The 18,955-nt window shown below is 37.8% G+C and overlaps 2 protein-coding genes across 6 annotated transcripts; one reads left to right on the forward strand and one right to left on the reverse strand.

The window, feature by feature from the left end:
- Positions 1–166: 166 nt before the first annotated feature.
- Positions 167–6,147, forward strand: LOC112516117. 4 transcript variants are annotated; one of them, XM_025123126.1, is made up of 10 exons: positions 167–298; positions 645–702; positions 930–1,038; positions 1,138–1,282; positions 2,133–2,184; positions 2,265–2,414; positions 2,512–2,623; positions 3,171–3,297; positions 3,982–4,232; positions 6,064–6,147. In XM_025123126.1, the coding sequence occupies exons 1-10, from the start codon at positions 174–176 to the stop codon at positions 6,078–6,080; spliced, it is 1,146 nt and encodes a 381-aa protein (XP_024978894.1). In that variant the 5' UTR covers positions 167–173; the 3' UTR covers positions 6,081–6,147. The 4 variants fall into 4 exon arrangements, with proteins under 4 accessions (XP_024978894.1, XP_024978890.1, XP_024978891.1 ...); XM_025123122.1 differs by lacking the exon at positions 6,064–6,147 and having other exon boundaries at positions 3,982–4,458; XM_025123123.1 differs by lacking the exon at positions 6,064–6,147 and having other exon boundaries at positions 2,268–2,414; positions 3,982–4,458.
- On the reverse strand, positions 5,256–10,269 carry LOC112516116 (ATPase 8, plasma membrane-type-like). Of its 2 annotated transcripts, none has more exons than XM_025123121.1 (8): positions 10,096–10,269; positions 9,040–9,591; positions 8,324–8,650; positions 7,891–8,133; positions 7,393–7,801; positions 6,706–7,220; positions 6,040–6,213; positions 5,256–5,959 (listed from the first exon to the last, which is right to left on the reverse strand). In XM_025123121.1, the coding sequence occupies exons 1-8, from the start codon at positions 10,261–10,263 to the stop codon at positions 5,795–5,797; spliced, it is 2,553 nt and encodes an 850-aa protein (XP_024978889.1). In that variant the 5' UTR covers positions 10,264–10,269; the 3' UTR covers positions 5,256–5,794. The 2 variants fall into 2 exon arrangements, with proteins under 2 accessions (XP_024978889.1, XP_024978888.1); XM_025123120.1 differs by having other exon boundaries at positions 7,393–7,777; positions 10,096–10,263.
- Positions 10,270–18,955: the final 8,686 nt, after the last annotated feature.

An 18,955-nucleotide genomic window follows, 5' to 3' on the forward strand; every position in this document is an offset into this window, starting at 1 on the left:
ATATATATATATATATATATATATATATATATATATATATATGGATTTATGGCAACGCTTTGGATCGTTGTACATAAATGCATTACATATTGTACCATGTCGCAAGTGTTTAACTGGATTAGGGTTCATGTTCATCCTATCTCCAAAACGGACTTCACGGAAAATCATACAAAATGGTGTCTTGGCGGTTCAATTTTCCGGTAATCGGCGACACATCACGGCTTATGCATATTGGAAGGACCATATCTCCGATGGTGGCGGTTTCTTCCTCCTCTCATCTTCATCAACGGTCTCTCAGGTAGAAATAATTTGATTGTTATGTATCTATCTGTTCATGCAGACTACTTTTTAACGTTAAGACCTACTAAACGTCTTGATTCAGGCCAAAGAATTGAGTGATGATTAGTAAATTAAAGAACATTTTGAACCTAAATACTTCACGTCAAATTTGAACTTCAGCTAAAAAGTGGAAAGGATTACTTTTGGGGGAAGAACGAGTACAAAACTTGAGGACATTGTATCATTTTACGTCAATTCCAACTAAATAAGGAATTGCTGTTGTGAAGTGGAATTTAATTTTGGAACGTAATGAAGCAGTGTTTGTTCTTATAAACTTACCAGTTTCAGATGATGTTCATGTGTAGATATGCGGTACTTGGTGCGGGCTTTGCTGGATTATCAGTGGCATGGCATTTGCTGGAAGTACCCCCCCTTCTCTCTCTCTCTCTCTCTCTCTCTATATATATATATATATATGTATGTGTGTGTGTGTGACACATTCTTCTTTCTTACATACATCACACCACAGGGGGCCTAACAGATGTTTGAGTGGTTTACAGTAATTGAAGAGAGTACATGCATTTTCATGAATTTTGAAGAAATAAGTTATTGATTTGTTAAAGTTTTCTTATTGGGACTTGCTCTTGCAGCAAAGTCCTATCGAGTTGCATATTTGCATCGATGTTCTGGATGAGGTTGGAATTGGGGGTGGTGCTTCTGGAGTGTCTGGAGGGCTACTTCATCCTTATTCTCCTAAAGGTTACAAATTGTTATGATTCTGCATTGCATTCATTTTGTTAGGAAAATATTCCCTTTTTATTTCAATATTTGGAAGTGTTAACAAGTCTGTTTCTGCAGTTAAGCCTCTTTGGCGGGCAGCCGAGTGCTGGGAAGAGAGTTTAAGGCTTTTAAGCATTGCTGAAACAGCAATAAGTTCAAAGGAATTGGGTTTGAACAATGGAGAACTTGCTCAGAATTCTAATGGGTTTATTGCACGGAGAAGGTTTTGCCCTCAATCTTCGGTGTGTATATGTCTGTTTCTAAATATAGAATTCTTCCTAGTTGGCAAGTCCATTTATAAGTCCTTATACGTTTTGATCAATAGCGTTGCATGAATCCAAGAAAGTGTACGTGACACAAAAGACTTTTGGGACCATGCAAAGTTATGTTCAAATGTGTTCTACTCCATAATTTACATGGGTTTAGAATTACTCCATCGGTTGCAATAAAGATACAATGTTTGATTTAACACATAGTTTAACAGGACTGTTTGACTAATAATTAAATACCTAAAAATGTCCCTTAATAACACGTAATTGAGAAAAATTGTGGATCAAATCAATGCCACTAACAGACAAATGGGTACAATTTGGATTCTGATCTTATGTAGATGTTGTGTTTTATGTCAGACAACCCAAAATGGAAGGTGTTTCATTTGTCATTGGTGGGGAGGAGTAAATTTTTTGAATTAAAGCATCAAATTAGGGCTCTATTTTACATTTGATTTTCATGTTTTGGAACTTTCATTGCACATTACACGAGGTTTTACCACAAGAATTTTCTGTGCAAAATCACACTGGAGAATAGTAGTTGCAGGAAACAAAAGATCAAACACACTATGTATATAATTTAGAAAATTTGCATGTATACAGTCATTGCTAGATTCTTGTTATACCTTTTGGATCTTTGTAGTACATACAACAAAAGAAGGCAGATATAACATTGATAAGATGGAGAAACCTTATCTGTACCGTTTTCTTACAAATCTGGGTCTACACAGTTGTGCTTTAGTGTACAGCCGATATCAAGCTCCATATCCAACTATAACCTATGATGGAACTTATTCTCTTCAGGGGTATACTGAGACCAGCAATCAGCTTGAAGAACATGAGCATAATGAATGATGTAAGTTCCCTAAATTAGCAAATGGTAGACCAAAATAAAGTACACTTAATGGGCACATAATTATTTCTTTTTCATACTAGAAGAATGCTCAAAACTCTCTGGCCGGTTGCAGAGTACAGTGTATCAATGAAGATGAAGCCCGAACTTTAGTGCCGAATATTTGTGTACCTTCCAACTCGGCCTTTTATATGCCTGATGCTGTAAATGTACATCCCCAAGGCTATCTTGAGGTATGGAGACTCATGCATCATGAAAACGTTTTCTGACCACTTCCCATTGTTTCTTATATCCATAGGTCTTATTATGTTGAAATTTCACCATGACTAGGCCCTATATGTAGCTTGTGACACTCTAGCAAAAGACATGTCTGCTGCGGGTCTTGGTGAAAAAGAGATAAACTTTCACAAGAGGTCCATTGGCAATCTCCTTGAACTAGAAGGTAACATATGTAATATATGTTAATTTATATCTGTGCTGTTGAAATGTTTTGTTATGAAGTCTGTAGTTCTTACACTTCTTAAATCTTAATCATAACATTCCTCCTTAAGACCAGCTATAAATTTGTACGTGCAATGAGGTTTTGTAGAACGGCCAAATTTTGGTGTTAGGTCCACTTGAACATAAGGATTTACCTTGTAAACAGTCCACCATCTTGTGGCAAACTCCTTTCTATGACGAAGTCTCACCAAGTCGAGTTTCAAGACCAATATTTGCATGTCCAATATTTGGTGCCAAATGCCCAGCTCAAATTCAGTAGATTTGATGTAGTTACTTCCATCCTGATCTGAAAATAAGATTCACCAATTTGTCTTGGCCATTTGACATTTTCATTTTGTGGGTCTCATCGTATAAGGTTTTCTTTAAAATGTCCATTCATTTGCTATATCCTCGTTTTGCTCTGTAGACTTCGTGGTGGTACAGTGTGGTGCTGATTTTGTACTTTAATAGATGCTCAAGAAGCAATCTGATTACATGCTCCTTTTCAGGGGAGTACGATGCAGTTATTGTATGTCTGGGTGCCAGATCCACGTTCCTCCCAGAGCTCTCAGGAAGGCTGCCGTTGAGGACTTGCAGAGGCATCACCGCCCACTTGCATCTGCCTGACAATATCAGGTATTTACTGAAACAATCGACCAAACATGACTAGCACTATATAGGATCGTAAGATTCTGTTTGTATGTGCCTGCACTCGTGTTTTTTTTGGGGGGGTGGGGGTGGAATGCAATGGGTGGATCGCAAAAATTATTAGATGCCAAAATGGGATCCTTCTTAAATAAAGTGGTTATTTTTTGAACCATCTTACTTTGCTTCTTTTTGCAAAAAATCATTGTTCATGAGAAAACAAAAAGAAATATAAAAAAACTTGAAAGAAGTGTTCTGAACACGCGAGAGGTTTTCTGGACAGGATAGGGCGGGTGAAAGAATTGTGCAAGGTTTTTGGGTTTTACTTTGACATGAGTAGCTTAGTAATTTACCATAATTTTGTCTTATCTCACAGATTTTTCCCCACCTACTTCGGTGATGGGGCAAACAATGCATGTTTGTCCCATTCAGTCCTGTTCTGTTGCAGTCTAAATGTCACCCCAAACTTGAGACATTTTTTGTCCCGTCCTGTCTGGCGTTCCAAACTCACCGTCAAGACTCCATTCATTTTGCCACTGTTTTACCTCCATTCTATGTTGGAAATCAAGATGAACCATTTTGTGGGTCTCATCTAATTTCTGTCTTTGATTGATCACTACCATGATTATATGCATTAAAGGTGAAGTTGATATTTTCTTGATCAATATATTTCAGAGAAGAAGTTCCAGAACACAGTCCCTCAATCTTGTCAGATGCATGGCTTGCCATCCAGAATCCTCGAAACTTATACATGGGTTCTACGTGGGAATGGAAATCTTGCAACTATGCACAAAATGTGTCGATGGAGGAAGCTTCAAAAGCTTTGGAAGAACTTTTGCCGAAAGCAGCTGCAATATATCCAGGCATAACGAAATGGGCTTTTGAAGGAGCAAGCGCAGGTCTAAGAGCAATGCCACCTCTAACAGGTAACGGTTCTCTTCCACTTTTAGGTTGTATAGATGATTTTATCAGCCAAACTCATGCGAGCAAGTTCTGGTTATTTTCTGGCCTCGGCTCTAGAGGTCTGTTGTATCATGCTTGGCTTGGGAAACTGATGGCAAAAGCTGTGCTGGCTTGTGATGAGGGAGTAATACCCTCTGAATTGACCTCTTGGAGATCAAACCTAATCAAGAAAGGATAGTAGTTTTTCTTTGTAGTGTTCTTGTTGAAACTTAGTTTGATTGATTTAATATTATAAACAGCTATTGGAAATACTTCCAAAGATATAGGTCTGAGTACATCTTACTATTTCCAGACCCCACCTGGATGAGTTGATCTCCTCAAACCTTCACAAAAACACACATACGAAACCTTCTAAGTGGTCTCATAGGTGTCACGCAAATTGGGTGGTCTGACCGGAACCCATTTATAGGTCGGGGTCTGTGTATGCACAATATAATTAAAGAACACTAATAATTAATTACAAATACAAAACAGTAACTGATATACAGAATTACCATACTACTGCATCACCCACTAGTACCTTACTCTTGGTCACTAATGTTTCCATCTACAACAGTCAAAACCATCCTCTCTACCTATAAGCATTTCCTATATGCTTTCCTGCTACCAAATAAAAGGAATAGGAAAAAAAAGCTATCAAAAATTAAATCCAAAAAAGCATATTCAAGATTCTTTCTGCTCCTATGCTTCCATGGAGTTTTAGAGATCTTTTTCCCTACCAGATTTCTTCCACAGTGTGGTGGTAGCAATGGCCAATCCCTGCAGCCTCACCTTTGACTCCACATGCCCTAATACACAAAGTTTGTCATCAAGAGATGGAGATCATGATGCAAAGTTCATGAAGAAAGGTTACAATTTATAACAAACAGAAGGTATATGCCACCGTCTGGAGCATCTCCACAGTCAAAAGGTTACAATTTTAGCTTCAGGTTATCGGAGATCATAGCCATAGAGGGTTGTACCTTGAGAGTTTACTACATTTGGCTGCTCGTTCATCTTAGGGGCTGTTTACCAAACTGTTACATGGTAAGCGCTTTCTGGATTTCACTTACCTATTTAGGTAAGTATGACAAAGACCGAGAATCTTATCCATAAGTGAGAGAGAAGACTCTTACCCGATAAGACCTTACTAGGTAAAAGACGCTTATTAACAATCCATTTTGATGGCCAAGAATATTATCCGATAGGGTAAGTAAGGGTTGTTTTCTTGCCGGTAAGCGTTCGGTAAACGACCCCTTAGTAACTATCCAAAAGTTGACTTGTACTCCTCCATTCCAAAATAAATGTCCACAATAAAAAGGCACACAATTTTATAATTGTGTTAATCATTACATTTTCTTTAATTAACTAAATGACAATTGTACCCTTAACAATAGAAAGAGTATGAATTTCTCCATCTCATAGTTAAGGTTAGAATTGAAAAGTAGACAATTACTTTTAAAAGTGAATACTTATTTTGGGACAAACTGAAATAGAAATATGGACACTAATTTTAAGATTGGGGGAACTATTTTACCTTTTACAGTTATCTGGAGTCTCCTTTCAATGCTGAATGGATGATGAACTTAAGGATATCAAGAGGGAAGTAGGTAATGATACTGAAGACCCAGATCACTGCAGCCCATCGCCACCCGACTCCCTTAATCTCTGCAAAATCCCAATCTGAATATACAGCGAGCAATGTAGCCAACTGAAAAAAGAAACGTAAAATGTTACAAAAATCCATCAATGAGTTTTTTTCCAAAAACTGGGAGATGTTATGGTACTTACTATCTGAGCTACTACGAATGCAAGGATTAGCAAGGTGCTAGGGCGGTCAAGAAATGACCAACTTCGAGACCTGGTCACGAAGATAAGCGCCTGGCTGATGATGCTCACTTGGAGGTACAGTGCCGCAGTGATCTCATCATCATTTCCGACGATGGAGTGAACACCACAGAGTTTCTATGAAAAATGATTACGTATTTTGAGAAATTTTGATTCTAGAGTTACCATCAATGAACCAAAAACAAATGAACCCAGTATCACCCACTTAGAGGTGGAGTCTGGAAGATATGTTGTATGTAGCCTTGATCTCTACCCCAAGGAGGAGGGCGTCGGCTTCTAAAAGGTACCCATCAAGCCATTTAGCTCAATGACCTAAGTTTTCACGGGAGTAGGCTGTTTTGAACCAGACACATGTCAGATGAAAGCTTATTGAGCTAAAGATTCAGATGGTTATGCTTCTAATAAGTGAGTTTTCAGTTAGGAGCATATGACCTTCTAATTTCTTTTAGCTCAATGACTGTTACCTGTTGACGTGTCCCTCGTTCAAAACAGTCTGCTCCTGTAAAAGCAAAACCGACTTATTGAGAAGGTCATTAAGCAGTTAAGCTAAATAGTGGGTTAAAAATGTATGGTGAATGGAGATAGGTGATTATGGATTATACGACTTACAGATAAGAGGTCGGTTTTGGCTGTGAGCCAAAAGAAGGCGACGGTTACAAGTGCAAGATAAGTTCCAAGGATAATACCGGTGGCGAAGATTTCGTTGAGCTTCCACGAGTCGGGGACAGGTGACGGCTCAACTATATCGGTGGAGATCATCATGATGGTGCTGTCATTTAGGATGGCGATGATGAGGATCATGAACGGCGAGAAGTCGAACTTCCATATGAGAGTGATAAGCATGAACCCCATCACGATCCGGATGGTGATGGAGACAGCATAGATCGTGTAGTTTTTCATCCTTTGGAAGATGGTTCGGCTTGTCAGTACAGCACTCACGATCACGTTGAGTCCTGGCTCGGTCAGGATCATATCGGAAGCGCTCCTGGCTGCGTCTGTGGCATCAGCCACCGCGATTCCGATGTCGGCCCGCTTGAGAGCCGGTGCATCATTGACACCGTCTCCGGTCATACCGCAGATGTGATTCCTCTCTTGCAACCTTTTGACGATCTCATACTTGTGCTCTATAAGATCAAAGAATTCATGTTAGTTTGCAAGTTAAAGCAATCACAACTCTTCGGTTTTCCCTCCTAAATTTTTTCGAAAACCCTTGTTTTTTCCCCTCATTTCCCTTTGATGCTTTCGTTAAAAATGGACGGTTATTTTCGGATAAGGAAATATGAATTAATTATTTACCGGGGAAAACTCCTGCGAAGCCATCAGCCTTCTCGATGAGAAGATCGATGGAAGCGTCGCTATCATCATTCTGTTGTCCAAGAAGTGAAGAAGAAGGATACATATCGGTGCCCATGCCAAGTCTTCTGCCGGTTTCCTTGCCGATAGCGAGCTGATCACCGGTGATCATCTTCACTTTAACACCGAGTTCCAAAGCCTTACGGATCGTCGCGGCGCTGTCGTGTCTTGGTGGATCAAAAAGCGGCAACAATCCGATAAACTCCCACGGTGTTCCTGGGCTCTCCTTCGTCTTCTCCGGCACCTTTTGACGAGCAACACCTAAGGAACGAAGACCTCGGTTCGCGAATCCTTCGATGATATCGTTCGCCTTCTTTAGTGTTTCACCCTTGAGATCACAAAGTTCGATGATCTTCGAAACATTTAACCAGCATCCGTTAGCGATTTCGAAATCGAATTTGAAATCGGATAGAAAACGCACAAAATCAAGCGATTCATTACTTGTTCTGGTGCACCCTTGCTTAATCGATGCCAACTGCCGTCACCGTCGATGTAGGTGATGGCGGTGCGCTTGTCCACCGGATTAAATGGCAGGAAGTGAACCTCTTTGATTCCAGCACGCGCCTCTTTAGGATCACCCAGCATGTTGACGATGGAAGCATCAATGGCGTCCTGGTTTTCGATCCTTGAAGCTCGAGCTGCGTACAACACCACCATGTCCTTATCGCAATCCTTTACGAAAACCTGTGTAAAATTACAGTTCTGCCCTTTTAGACCATGCTCAAGTGGCTGAGTCGTTACTTGGACCCTCATAGTTTCAATTTCTCTCTTTGTTCGTTAACAATTATTACAAGATATTTGATTTATATGGTTTTTAGTGGACTTCTTTTTTCGGTTTTGTGGTTTGAAGCTAATTTGATTGAGAAAAACAGACCTCGATTAAGGATTTGTCGACGGTTAGCTTGTTAAGAGTTAGGGTACCCGTTTTGTCGCTACAAAGGACATCCATGCCGGCCATCTCCTCGATGGCAGTCATCCTCTTGGTGATTGCACCTTGTTTTGAGAGGTGGTGAGCCCCTATCGCCATCGTAACTGACAAAACCGTAGGCATCGCAATCGGGATACCTCCGATGAGAAGAATCAATAGATTATCGATACCATCTCTATACGTTCTTTGTTGTATCGAATACATCACCACAATCTCGATGGCCATTCCGATGGCAATTGAGCATATGCAGAAGTTACCGATGTCAGTCAATACCTGGTAAAGATTTCAAATTTGTAATAAGAACCAAAATATTAAACTTGTATCTAAGGGTTTGATTACTGATTAGTGATATTTGTCTCTTAATAGTGGGTAAGATTCACTTATACTACAGTTCTAAGCGACTTCGGTGCTTATCGAGTCAGCCATCGGTATGTCATTGACCAAGTCAATCAGGCAATGCTAACCCAAATTTAGGCATGGTGATTTGCCTTGCCCCGTTGGGGAACCCGGTTCACCCAAGCACATGCTACAAAGTAATTGGTAAACAACCATTTTCAGTTAGCGTCTATCTAAACCGAACCTCTTACCCGGTTAACACTTATCCAATTTTGTTATCGGTAAATGGTCCCAAGAAAACATGATGTATGCATTAATTATTGTACCTTTTGAAAATGGCCAACTTGATTGGTGTTCTCAACAAGGTGTGCCGCCTTCCCGAAGAAGGTGCGGACACCGGTGGCGATGACGATAGCCTCGATCTCGCCTTGCTTGCACGTTGATCCCGAGTACACTACCTCGCCAGGATTCTTGTTCACAGGAATGGATTCACCGGTGAGTGCAGACTGATCAATCTTTAAAGTGTCACCTTCAAGGAGACGAACGTCAGCCGGGATTATATCACCGAGCTTGACGTTCACTATGTCTCCCGGAACCAAGATGGATGCATCTTGCTCGCTCCATTTTCCGTTGCGTAAAAGCTTGGACTTCGGGGCTAGTCCCGCCATCAACGCGGCAGCAGCATTGCCGGCATTGTTTTCCTCAATAAAACTGATGGTCGAGTTTATGAGAAGTAGCACAACGATACCGATGAAATCCGGCCAATCCGGTGGCCGGCCACCGCCATTTGCTAAAACAACGGCCATAATTGCTGCAAATTCCATGACCCATGAAAGAGGATTCCACATGAACCCTAAAAACTTGAGGAATTTATTTTCCTGTTTCAAATGTTATATATCATATTAGTAACGATTTAAATACAAGTTGTATCGATACGGGGCCTGTCTTCTACGTGTTTATTGTTTCATAAAATGAAAATAAAGACAAAAACGTTCTTTTCTTCTTGAGCCGCTTAGTCCGAAGGTTCTGAGCCTTTGGCCCCTCCAATCACCAAAACGTCGAAAATGGAGTGTGTGTTGACAAGGGTTTGGTTTCGGTTTCCGTTGCTTATATTTGTCATTATGATCGAAGTTACTTGAATCGTTTGAGAAGGGAAGATATGATGAGAAACGTAAGAAATGATCTGAACTATTGATCATTTTTAATCTCATGCTCATCTATGAATTGCACTTCAGAAAAGAATTGATTTGGTGCATCTCGGTGCACCTCATTAATGTTGACATTCAATTAGGATTGATCTCATTATAACTTCGTCTTCTTAGATCTTACAGTTAATATGGTACAAACAGACTGAAACAAAGAAAAAAGATGAAACAACATGCCTTTTTCTCCTCAAGCTTATTGTGGCCAAAGATTTCGAGCCTCCTATTCCCTTCCTCGTCAGTCAACCCATCCTCCGTACAATTTAAAAGCGTGAAAACGTCTCCGATAGGAAGGCTCTCAAGATTAACTTCGCTATTTTTAATTTCATCTAAGGAATTATTAGCCATCGTGATGGCTATAAAAAAATTCAAAAAGAAAAAAAAAAACAGATGGTTATCGGACCTCGCTAAAATCCCTCTTTAGGGAGGTTCCTCCACTATGTTTATGGACATAGCAGAGGTCATATACTTTACGAACAGAGGAAAAATGCGAAAGCCCCTTTTTTTATTGCAAAAAGTGCCTTTCGATTTTCCCACTTCTTTCCTAACAAAATTTCTTCTTGAAATTCTTTTGACTTTTTAAAGTAAGTTCCCTTTTTGTCCCCCATCCCCAAAAATTTAGGGTTGCAATTAGCAATCAAGGGTAATCCATTGTTTTCTTGCCTAAAACTTGGACCTCTTGTTATGATTTTTTTTTTGTTAGGTTATAATACCTTTAAAAAACTTGTGGTTATAGATTAGAATTGGAGCCAGATAATTATATAGTTGTTTTTTGTAAGAAAATGATAATAAAGTAATTTTGTGAGAGTTTTTGCAGTATGTCTAAATATTCCTATGTATAAAGAAAGTTGTGGGTCGCTTACTGTGTTGGTACATTGACCAAAGACAGTGTTGAACGCAGAGTATTTGTTTTAATTTTGCTTATTTCATCCTCGAGTAAAGAAACGCTCATGTGGCATTGTGTGTGTGTGTGTGCAAATCACATTGGTTTTTTCATTTACAGTCTTGTGATGAACTTTCGGCCCTTCCCATTTTCCATGTCATCGGATGCTTAATCGAATCCTCAAGTAAATTCTACACTCAATATATTGATTCTTTACGTCTTTTTTTAATCACTATAAACTCACATTTACATTTATTATGTAAATGTGAAAGAGTAAGAGAGATGCAATTCTGAAAATGAAATAATATTTGAACGAAAAGTTGATTACAGACAACCCCAACTGGCCCCTCATTGAATCCGCCTCTAAAGACAACTTTTTAAAACAAGTTGAATTTTTTCCATTTTGTATTCATTTTGTATTCATTTTGATCAGTATTATAAAATGATTAAGAAAAAAGTTATTCGTTACACTAAATAGAAACTAAATCAAACTTTGTTGCGTTAAATTAAAAAGTAACACTAAAATGTTAAGGAAATATCAAAACCTTTCAAGGGGATTTGAGGGTAGGATTGATTGGAGAATTGATCATGAAGAAGATGAAAATTGGAGCCAAGCTACTATAAGAAAATGAAATAACATAACTAGTCCTTGTACTATAAATATTAGCATTAATAACACTAACATCGGGCAGAGTTGAATTTTGAAAATTTATGCATAAAGTAAAAGCATGAAACCAAATTTCGATTCGGTTTTAATTGAAAACAAGAATCAGAATCGAGCCTGTGATGCAACCCTGAATACCCAAAGTTCAAAATTACGTATGGCAGGAGGATTCGGATTGAAATTTGTAATCCCTTCCATTTTCTCCTATATACCTTGTCCTCTAGATATAACATTATTGTGGTTCGTCTTTGTAGCTAACAGAGCAAGCAAAACCCAAAACTCTCCAAACCCTTCTCTCATATCTAATGCTCTAACCGTTATATTTCCAATTCAATCTTTAATTCAAGAATGCCTCGAACTTCGAAGAGGAAGTCAGACATCGTAAGATCATCTCAAGTCGGTCTTGGTTAGTAAACATCAAGATTACTTTTCTTGATTTCCCATGTTGAGATGATCTTGTGGTGTTCGATTACCTCTTTGAAGCCCGAGGCATTTTTAATTTGAAGATTAAGTTTTCAAGATCGAACAGAAAATATAACAGCTAGAGCATTAGCTAGGAAAGAAAGTTTTGGGGGGTTTTTTGGTTTTCTCTGTTAACTATGAAGACAAACTACTGCAACGTTGTCTGATGAGGGTGGATTTTATAGGAGAAAAGTGGAAGGGGTTACAAATTTCCATTTGGGTCCACCTACTGTAGTTAATTTTAAAGTGATTATTACAATATTTAAGTTTAAAAACTAAAATAAGATGTTTAAAAAATATTTAATTAAAGATATATGATTCAAATCCAGAAATCACATTAAGCAGTCAAAGGATAAATCAGCAGAGAAATACAGCTTTCACATTTGGTTGTTAGATTGTAGTAGTTGCATTCAAGTATATCTCAAATCTATGTTAGCTGTAACATCCCTCAAAGTTTGAAAATAGCGACAAATTTAAAATTTCTAATAATATATCAAATAAAGTAAACCCCTTTCTATAATAAAATACTTGAATTATCTCGAATACTAAACTAAAATTCAACATCAAGAATTGGTAAACTAAGTCTTGCATAAATTCTAAGGCAAGGTCAGGTGCTACTAAACCACAATTAGTTCGCTATCTCCAAATCCGGAAGATGTCTCCAATTTGCAACTTATTTCTTGTGCCTCTAACTAGCAGACAATTCTTCATAGTATCACTAGTACCGTTCCTCCAACGAGGACCTGATGTACATTTGACAAATAAAAAGGGTTAGGCTTAATGTCTAGTGAGTTCAAGTAGTTTTTATCATAAGTATAAAAGCAGTAAATTAAAAGATGTTATTTAAATCTCAATTTCGAAAAGGAAATGTATTTTGTCAAAAACAATATTCTTTCCAAAACCCATCATTTTCGTGACGAAAACTCATCATGCAAACGTCCATTTATTCATGAGACAAAATCCCAATACTCGCCCAAAACAACGTAAAGCTTAACTCTGGAATGTTGATTGAGTAAATAAAACCATATTATAAAACACTGAAAGCATTGGTACGAATTACTCGAAAACAACACCTTTTCGTGACGGGGGAGACCTGAATCCATCGAACATGGTGGGAACACAAAGTTAAGCCACTTATCAACGTTCTCGAGTTTCATCTAGGGTCATGGATCCCCGTATACGGCTCTATTGAGCACCATCGCAAGATTCCGCTAATGATCGTAGCGTATATTCGACCTCTACATGAGTCTCACCATAAAAGTCACTAATCTCTGTATACGGCTCCAATGAGCACCACTACAAAACCTAAGCCCCATATACGACTCAACTGAGTACCGTAGCAAGCTATAGCTCTATATACGACCCAAAAAAGGTTCCACCGCAAGCTTATTACCAATGACTTGGGGACCCTCACTAGACCTAAGCGGGGACATCAAAACTCCACGCTTAACCACAAGATAGACTCTCATACTTATGGATCTAGTGCATTACAATCTAAAATTACATGACCCACAATTGAATAACAAACGCACGCAAAGGATGTGATATCCAACAAATATGCATTATACGCTAAAGCTCCACATTGAGCTATCAGAACTGAACAATTGACCCTAAAACTCGTTGAGTTAAAACCAAGCCAGAAGGCCACGAAAACACTTGGCTAATTTAAAAAAAGCCAAGGTGACCACATAATCTGAGAAGGCACATTTTTCAACATTTAACAAATACATGGCACTTATGACATCAATAAATCCATAACCAACACTTCATTGAAGTTTGATAGCCAAAACCGAATGGTTTGTATTTCCAAAATTTCCACAAAGCCAAAAGAGACATTTATCAAATATTTATACACTTAAGAGGCAAAAGGGCTAATTTATACGTCTTTGTAAAAAGTTCACAAGTTGGGTAAAGCCCCCAAAACCAAGTCAATAAACACTTTGATTTGTTTAACAACACCAAATGGAATCAGTCTATTATCTCTAAATACGTCTCTCAAGAGTTAACATAATATTTTCTCTCAAATCATCCAAATACCCAACAAATCCCCTTTTCATGAAATAAATATCATTGAGTGACTCAAAACACCCAGTAAATTCTGAACATAGTCTATGAATTTGATAACTAAAATATGTAAATCTTATCAAATACTCGACACATTTAATAAATATCAAGTAATAATTTGTTTGACTTTGAAATACACATTTGAGAAAAGGAAGATAGAGCAAAATGAAGAAACCCTAAGAAAATTGGCTTTTAAACCACCCAGGTGACAAATGCGACTTTGGGGTTTACTTGCTTCAAAGTCACTCGATGGTTCTCAAACATGGATAAAGTAAAAGCATTAAACCAAATTCCAATTCGGTTTTAATTGAAAACAAGAATCGAGCTCGATCGCGCAACCCCCATAGTTTAAAATAACCTATAGCAGGACGACCCGGATTGAAATTTGTAAACCCTTCCATTTTCTCCTATAAACTCATCCTCTAGATATAACACTATTGTTGTCCATCTTTGTAGCTAACAGAGCAAGCAAAACCCAAAACTCTCCAAACCCTTCTCTCATATCTAGTGCTTTAACCGTTATATTTCCAATTCAATCTTTAAATTTTGATCTTTAATTCAAGAATGTCGCGAACTTCGAAGAGGAAGTCAGACGTCGTAAGATCATCTCAAGTCGGTCTTGGTTAGTAAACGTCAAGATTACTTTTCTTGATTTCCCATGTTGAGATGATCTTATGGCGTCTGTAACACTAGAGATTTTCTTCAAAATATTTGTTCCGTTCACGTCAAGGGTGTCCGTCTCTTTATCGATATTATGTGTTATATATATATATATATATATATATATAAGAAGAGTTTTCAACCTTTAATTTATTAAGTTTTCTTTTATTTCAAATGCAAAAAAAAAATATAAAGAAAGGGGGGGGAGGGGGGGGGCCTGCAGTCCTAAGACCCTACTAGGTCCTACCCTCAAAAGAAAAGGGGGAAAAAGAAAAGCAGGAGGTGAGGTCATTTTTCTTCTGCATTTTTTTGAACGAAAAGAAAAGAGAGGAAAAAGAGGAAAAAGGAAAGGGGGAGGGGAAATCAGTGGGTTTGGTGGGAAGAAGGAACAACCATGGCTGCTGGAATAGTAGAAGAAGAAACAGTCGCAGCTGTTTGGTGGAAATAGACGCAGCCGTGGCTGCTGTTGGAGGAAGGAAACAGGAGCGGCACAGCCGCTGTTTGGGAGGAAATAGACGCAGCCATAGCTGTTGTTTGGAAAGAGAACAGAAACAGCATAGCTGCTGTCCGGAAGAGAGGCAGCCAACTGCTGTCTTGGGCTCGTCTAATCGCCGGTCTCGACCCGATTGAGTAGCCGCGCTAGCCTTGCACCACTGTTGCTGCGTTCATCCCTGCATCGTGTTGCTGTCCATACGCCGCACCAAGTCTGTGCCGCACCAGAACACCCCCCCCCGCTCGTCGCGTCTGAATCGTTCGGTGTCATCTCTCTCCCCTTCTGACTTCTTGACTGTTGTCCATTATGTGTCGAGGCGTTGCTCTTGTGAGCTAAGATTTCCTTCCGTCTACCGGTTAAATTATAGAAATTGAGATTTATCTTAATCYCTACAAGGTGAGTTCATCCTACCTTTTTAGAAGCTTTATACTAAATGAAAGTTATGTGCTATACTTATTCGAACACTCTAATCCTAGGTGATTGTTTTGCTTTGTCGATATAGAGATTTTAGGCCTAGAGGGCGAATTTGGGGATCCCATATAATTATAAGATGAGTTCAAAAAAGAATGGTTCTAATCACTTAAAGTAATTGTTTTAAAGTAAGGACGGTCATAACACTCTAAAACCCTCATGCTCTACGTTTTGGAGTTAACTATTGACGAAATGAGAATGTTATGCAAAATTTAAGTGATGCACAAGTGGTTACATGCTTATGTAAATGTATTTAAGTATGTCATTAGAATGTAACGGATTTGAAGGCTTGGAAGTCGTTTATTATATTTGTGTAAAGGATGGTGTAAATTGGAAATAGACATTGCGATTATTATGTAATCTCCAAATCACCTTCACACTTCCACTCGGAAATAGGCATTGTGATTATTATGTAATTTCCGAGATAAAGAGCGTAAGATCACGACCGACTACATGACTGGTTTAGGTTGATGTCGATGGTATTATACCTGTAAGTGATGCTCTATAACGTTAATCTATGACTTATTTTGTGTTCCGTCATAATTAATGGTAAATCAGGTCTCCCCCGTCATCTTCGGATGTCTTGACACTCCCACGTATTATTTATGACTCATTTTCTATATATATAAATATCGTACGATACTACGTCATTATTTATATTTATATAGTGCATGTATATCGTTTTATTTTATTCGTGGGAATGATGGTGTAAGTTGGTGATAGGCATTGTGATTATTATATAATCACCAAATCATCCTCTCACTTTCACTCAGTAATAGGCATTGTGATTATTGTGTAATTACCGAGGTAAAGAGCTTAAGATCACGGCCGACTACATGACTGGTTTAGGTTGATGTCGATGGTATTAAACCTATGAGTGATGCTCTATAACGTTGATCTATGACTTACTTTGTGTCTGTCATAATCAACGGTAAATCGGGTCTCCCCCGTCATCTTYGGATGTTTTATTGTTCCACTTCGAGTTATTCAGGTCTTACTGTCTCTATTCCTGTTTAAAGTTACGTCAACTATTTGCATGTATATTTTTATATATGTTTCTTTATGTTTACGTCAACTTTTTTGTTTGGACTCACTAGGCGTAAGCCTAACCCTCTCTCTTTCTTATTATAATTACTTTTTAGGTTCCTTTAACGGAGGGGCTCTAAAGGGTTGAGAGGAGCGCTGGCTCGTGAAAGGCTCTTTTTTAATTATAGCCTTGTTACTTTTGAACGTTGCGTTTTTTATGTTACGGCTTTTTGGAGATTGATAGAAATACCCGTCGTTAATCTAGAAAAATCTAGATTAATAGGTTGTTATTTATCTTCTCAATAGCGGAATTGTAAACGCTATACTATTACTTTTGTTGGGTGAAATTTTTTTTTAATCTAAGATTCTGGTTCTCGTTAGATATTTTCGGTTTAGACTATCTTTTTTTTAGGGTGTTACAAGTTGGTATCAGAACTTTAGTTTAAGCGAACTAGGTAAGGAACTAAGATGTCTAGACTTAAGTTGAGATTTAAGCGCTAATTGGTGAGTTATGCGTAGAACATTTAAGATAAGGGAATTTTAGAGTAATCAGAGTCGCATAATTCTTGAACTGTGATGATGGTGATTGAGAACCCTTATGTATAACCTATTCAAAATTTCACTTAGCTAATGTCATTTTGAGTAAGTTGTTACATTCGTGTACTTGAATCTACTATTATTACAAAAAAAATGATGGTTATCAGAGGTACTAGAAAACAGTGTGGTTTTTAGTGATAACTTGAAGTTCGAAGTAGACTTAGTATTGATGTAACGAGGCAAGTTGGTCGTTTACAYGTTAAGTCAACTGTATGGACATGAGAATGTTATTYCGACAGATGATTGGGAGTTAGTAGCATGGTAATTGCATGTAAGTTTCATAAATATTACCACCATGACTCAAAGTTTATTTGTACATATATCACAATAATTACAAATCCATGTTTAATTAGAAATGGGAAACTTTGGCTAGAGATATTGTTTAACTTTATTGAATAATTATGATAAATAGGATTCATTATCGTCCAAGCAAAGAAAGATAAGAATTTATCGAATTACGAATTATAAGGATAGATATCAGATTGAGTTTAAAAGATAAAACTCAAACAATATGGTAAGAAACTCTTTGATCAGAGAGTGCTAAGAAATAAATAATGATTTACCACCTTGAGTTGCTATCCGTAAAGTCAAATGAAATCTTGTAGCTTTGGAGCAAAATATGGACTCTAGCATGGTAGGTCTGAAAAGTAATGTAATAAGAATTATGTAAATCTTTGTGCATAGAACACACTGATAGAGATAAGTTATAAAAAAAGGGGACGTTAAGATGTCAATTAAGTGATAATAAGTCAGAGAAAGCTCCGAGATTCAGTAAGGACTAGTGTATGCCTAAGGGCCTATGTATGAAGTCAAATTAGTAAAACAAACATTGGTTTGAGATCTTTCTAGTGAGGTAAGTGATGCAACATGTGTTCCCTACCATATAGAGAGATGGCAAGGCAAGGTAGAGCATGTACTATAAGTTATGATGCAATACCTCAACAATATTTAGTATGAATGTTATTTAAGTATGAATGTTATTTAAGCATTAATGTCTTTAGCAACTATTAGTGTATCCATCAAGTATGCATCAGAGTATCAGTAAGAACATTAGCATTGTGTATCATGTTCGATAAAGTATCATGAGTAGTGCTTACCTATCGTCCATCATGGTTGATGAATACTTCCAACAATGTTCAGTTATGGAATGACACATTTAGTAATTTCATTTCCAACCATGAAAGTTATGTCTGCATTAGATGCATTAAAGTGCAATGGTCACATATGTTACTAGTATAAGTTAAATAACAACATGAGTATAATAGAAATGCATGGTACATGTAAAGTCATGCCAATGGGAGAGTTCAGATCAATGATAAATGGATGTTAAATACATCTCTTTGGGAGGGCATGATCGTATTATGGTAAGGAAAGTAAATAAGGTCCAAAGTATTTTGGACAAAAGAGTTAGTGTAAGAACTCATAGAAGTTCGGGTTCGAAAAGTTTCGTTTATTGACGATTGGAGGTAAAATACTCAACCAAAATTCGAGTTCTTTATATCGATGGTTTCGTTTTTAGGTCCTCTATAAAACCTTAGTAGCCTTATGTCTCAGATTTTAGTTTTGAATGTTCGATTTTGAGTTTTTACTGATTTTCGAGTGGTTTTAAAACCTTAACTTTAATCGAGCGTGTGAGCCTCAATACTTGATGATTTTCGTCGATTTTTGTTTCTATGGTTGAGGAAAATCATTTTCTAGAGATTTTGCAAAAAGAATCATC

This window comes from Cynara cardunculus, assembly GCF_001531365.2.
Source record: "Cynara cardunculus var. scolymus isolate 2C chromosome LG 8, CcrdV1, whole genome shotgun sequence".
Classification (NCBI taxonomy): Eukaryota; Viridiplantae; Streptophyta; class Magnoliopsida; order Asterales; family Asteraceae; genus Cynara; species Cynara cardunculus.

Excerpts from the sequence above, each read along its gene's own strand:
- LOC112516116 (XM_025123121.1), bottom strand. The coding sequence starts at position 10,263 with ATGGCTAATAATTCCTTAGATGAAATTAAAAATAGCGAAGTTAATCTT. Across the intron at positions 8,651-9,039 it reads AAGTTGGCCATTTTCAAAAG|GTATTGACTGACATCGGTAA; the intron begins GTACAATAATTA and ends AATCTTTACCAG. Across the intron at positions 7,221-7,392 it reads CTTCGCAGGAGTTTTCCCCG|AGCACAAGTATGAGATCGTC; the intron begins GTAAATAATTAA and ends TTGATCTTATAG.
- LOC112516117 (XM_025123122.1), top strand. The coding sequence starts at position 174 with ATGGTGTCTTGGCGGTTCAATTTTCCGGTAATCGGCGACACATCACGG. Across the intron at positions 1,039-1,137 it reads TCATCCTTATTCTCCTAAAG|TTAAGCCTCTTTGGCGGGCA; the intron begins GTTACAAATTGT and ends CTGTTTCTGCAG. Across the intron at positions 2,624-3,170 it reads CAATCTCCTTGAACTAGAAG|GGGAGTACGATGCAGTTATT; the intron begins GTAACATATGTA and ends GCTCCTTTTCAG.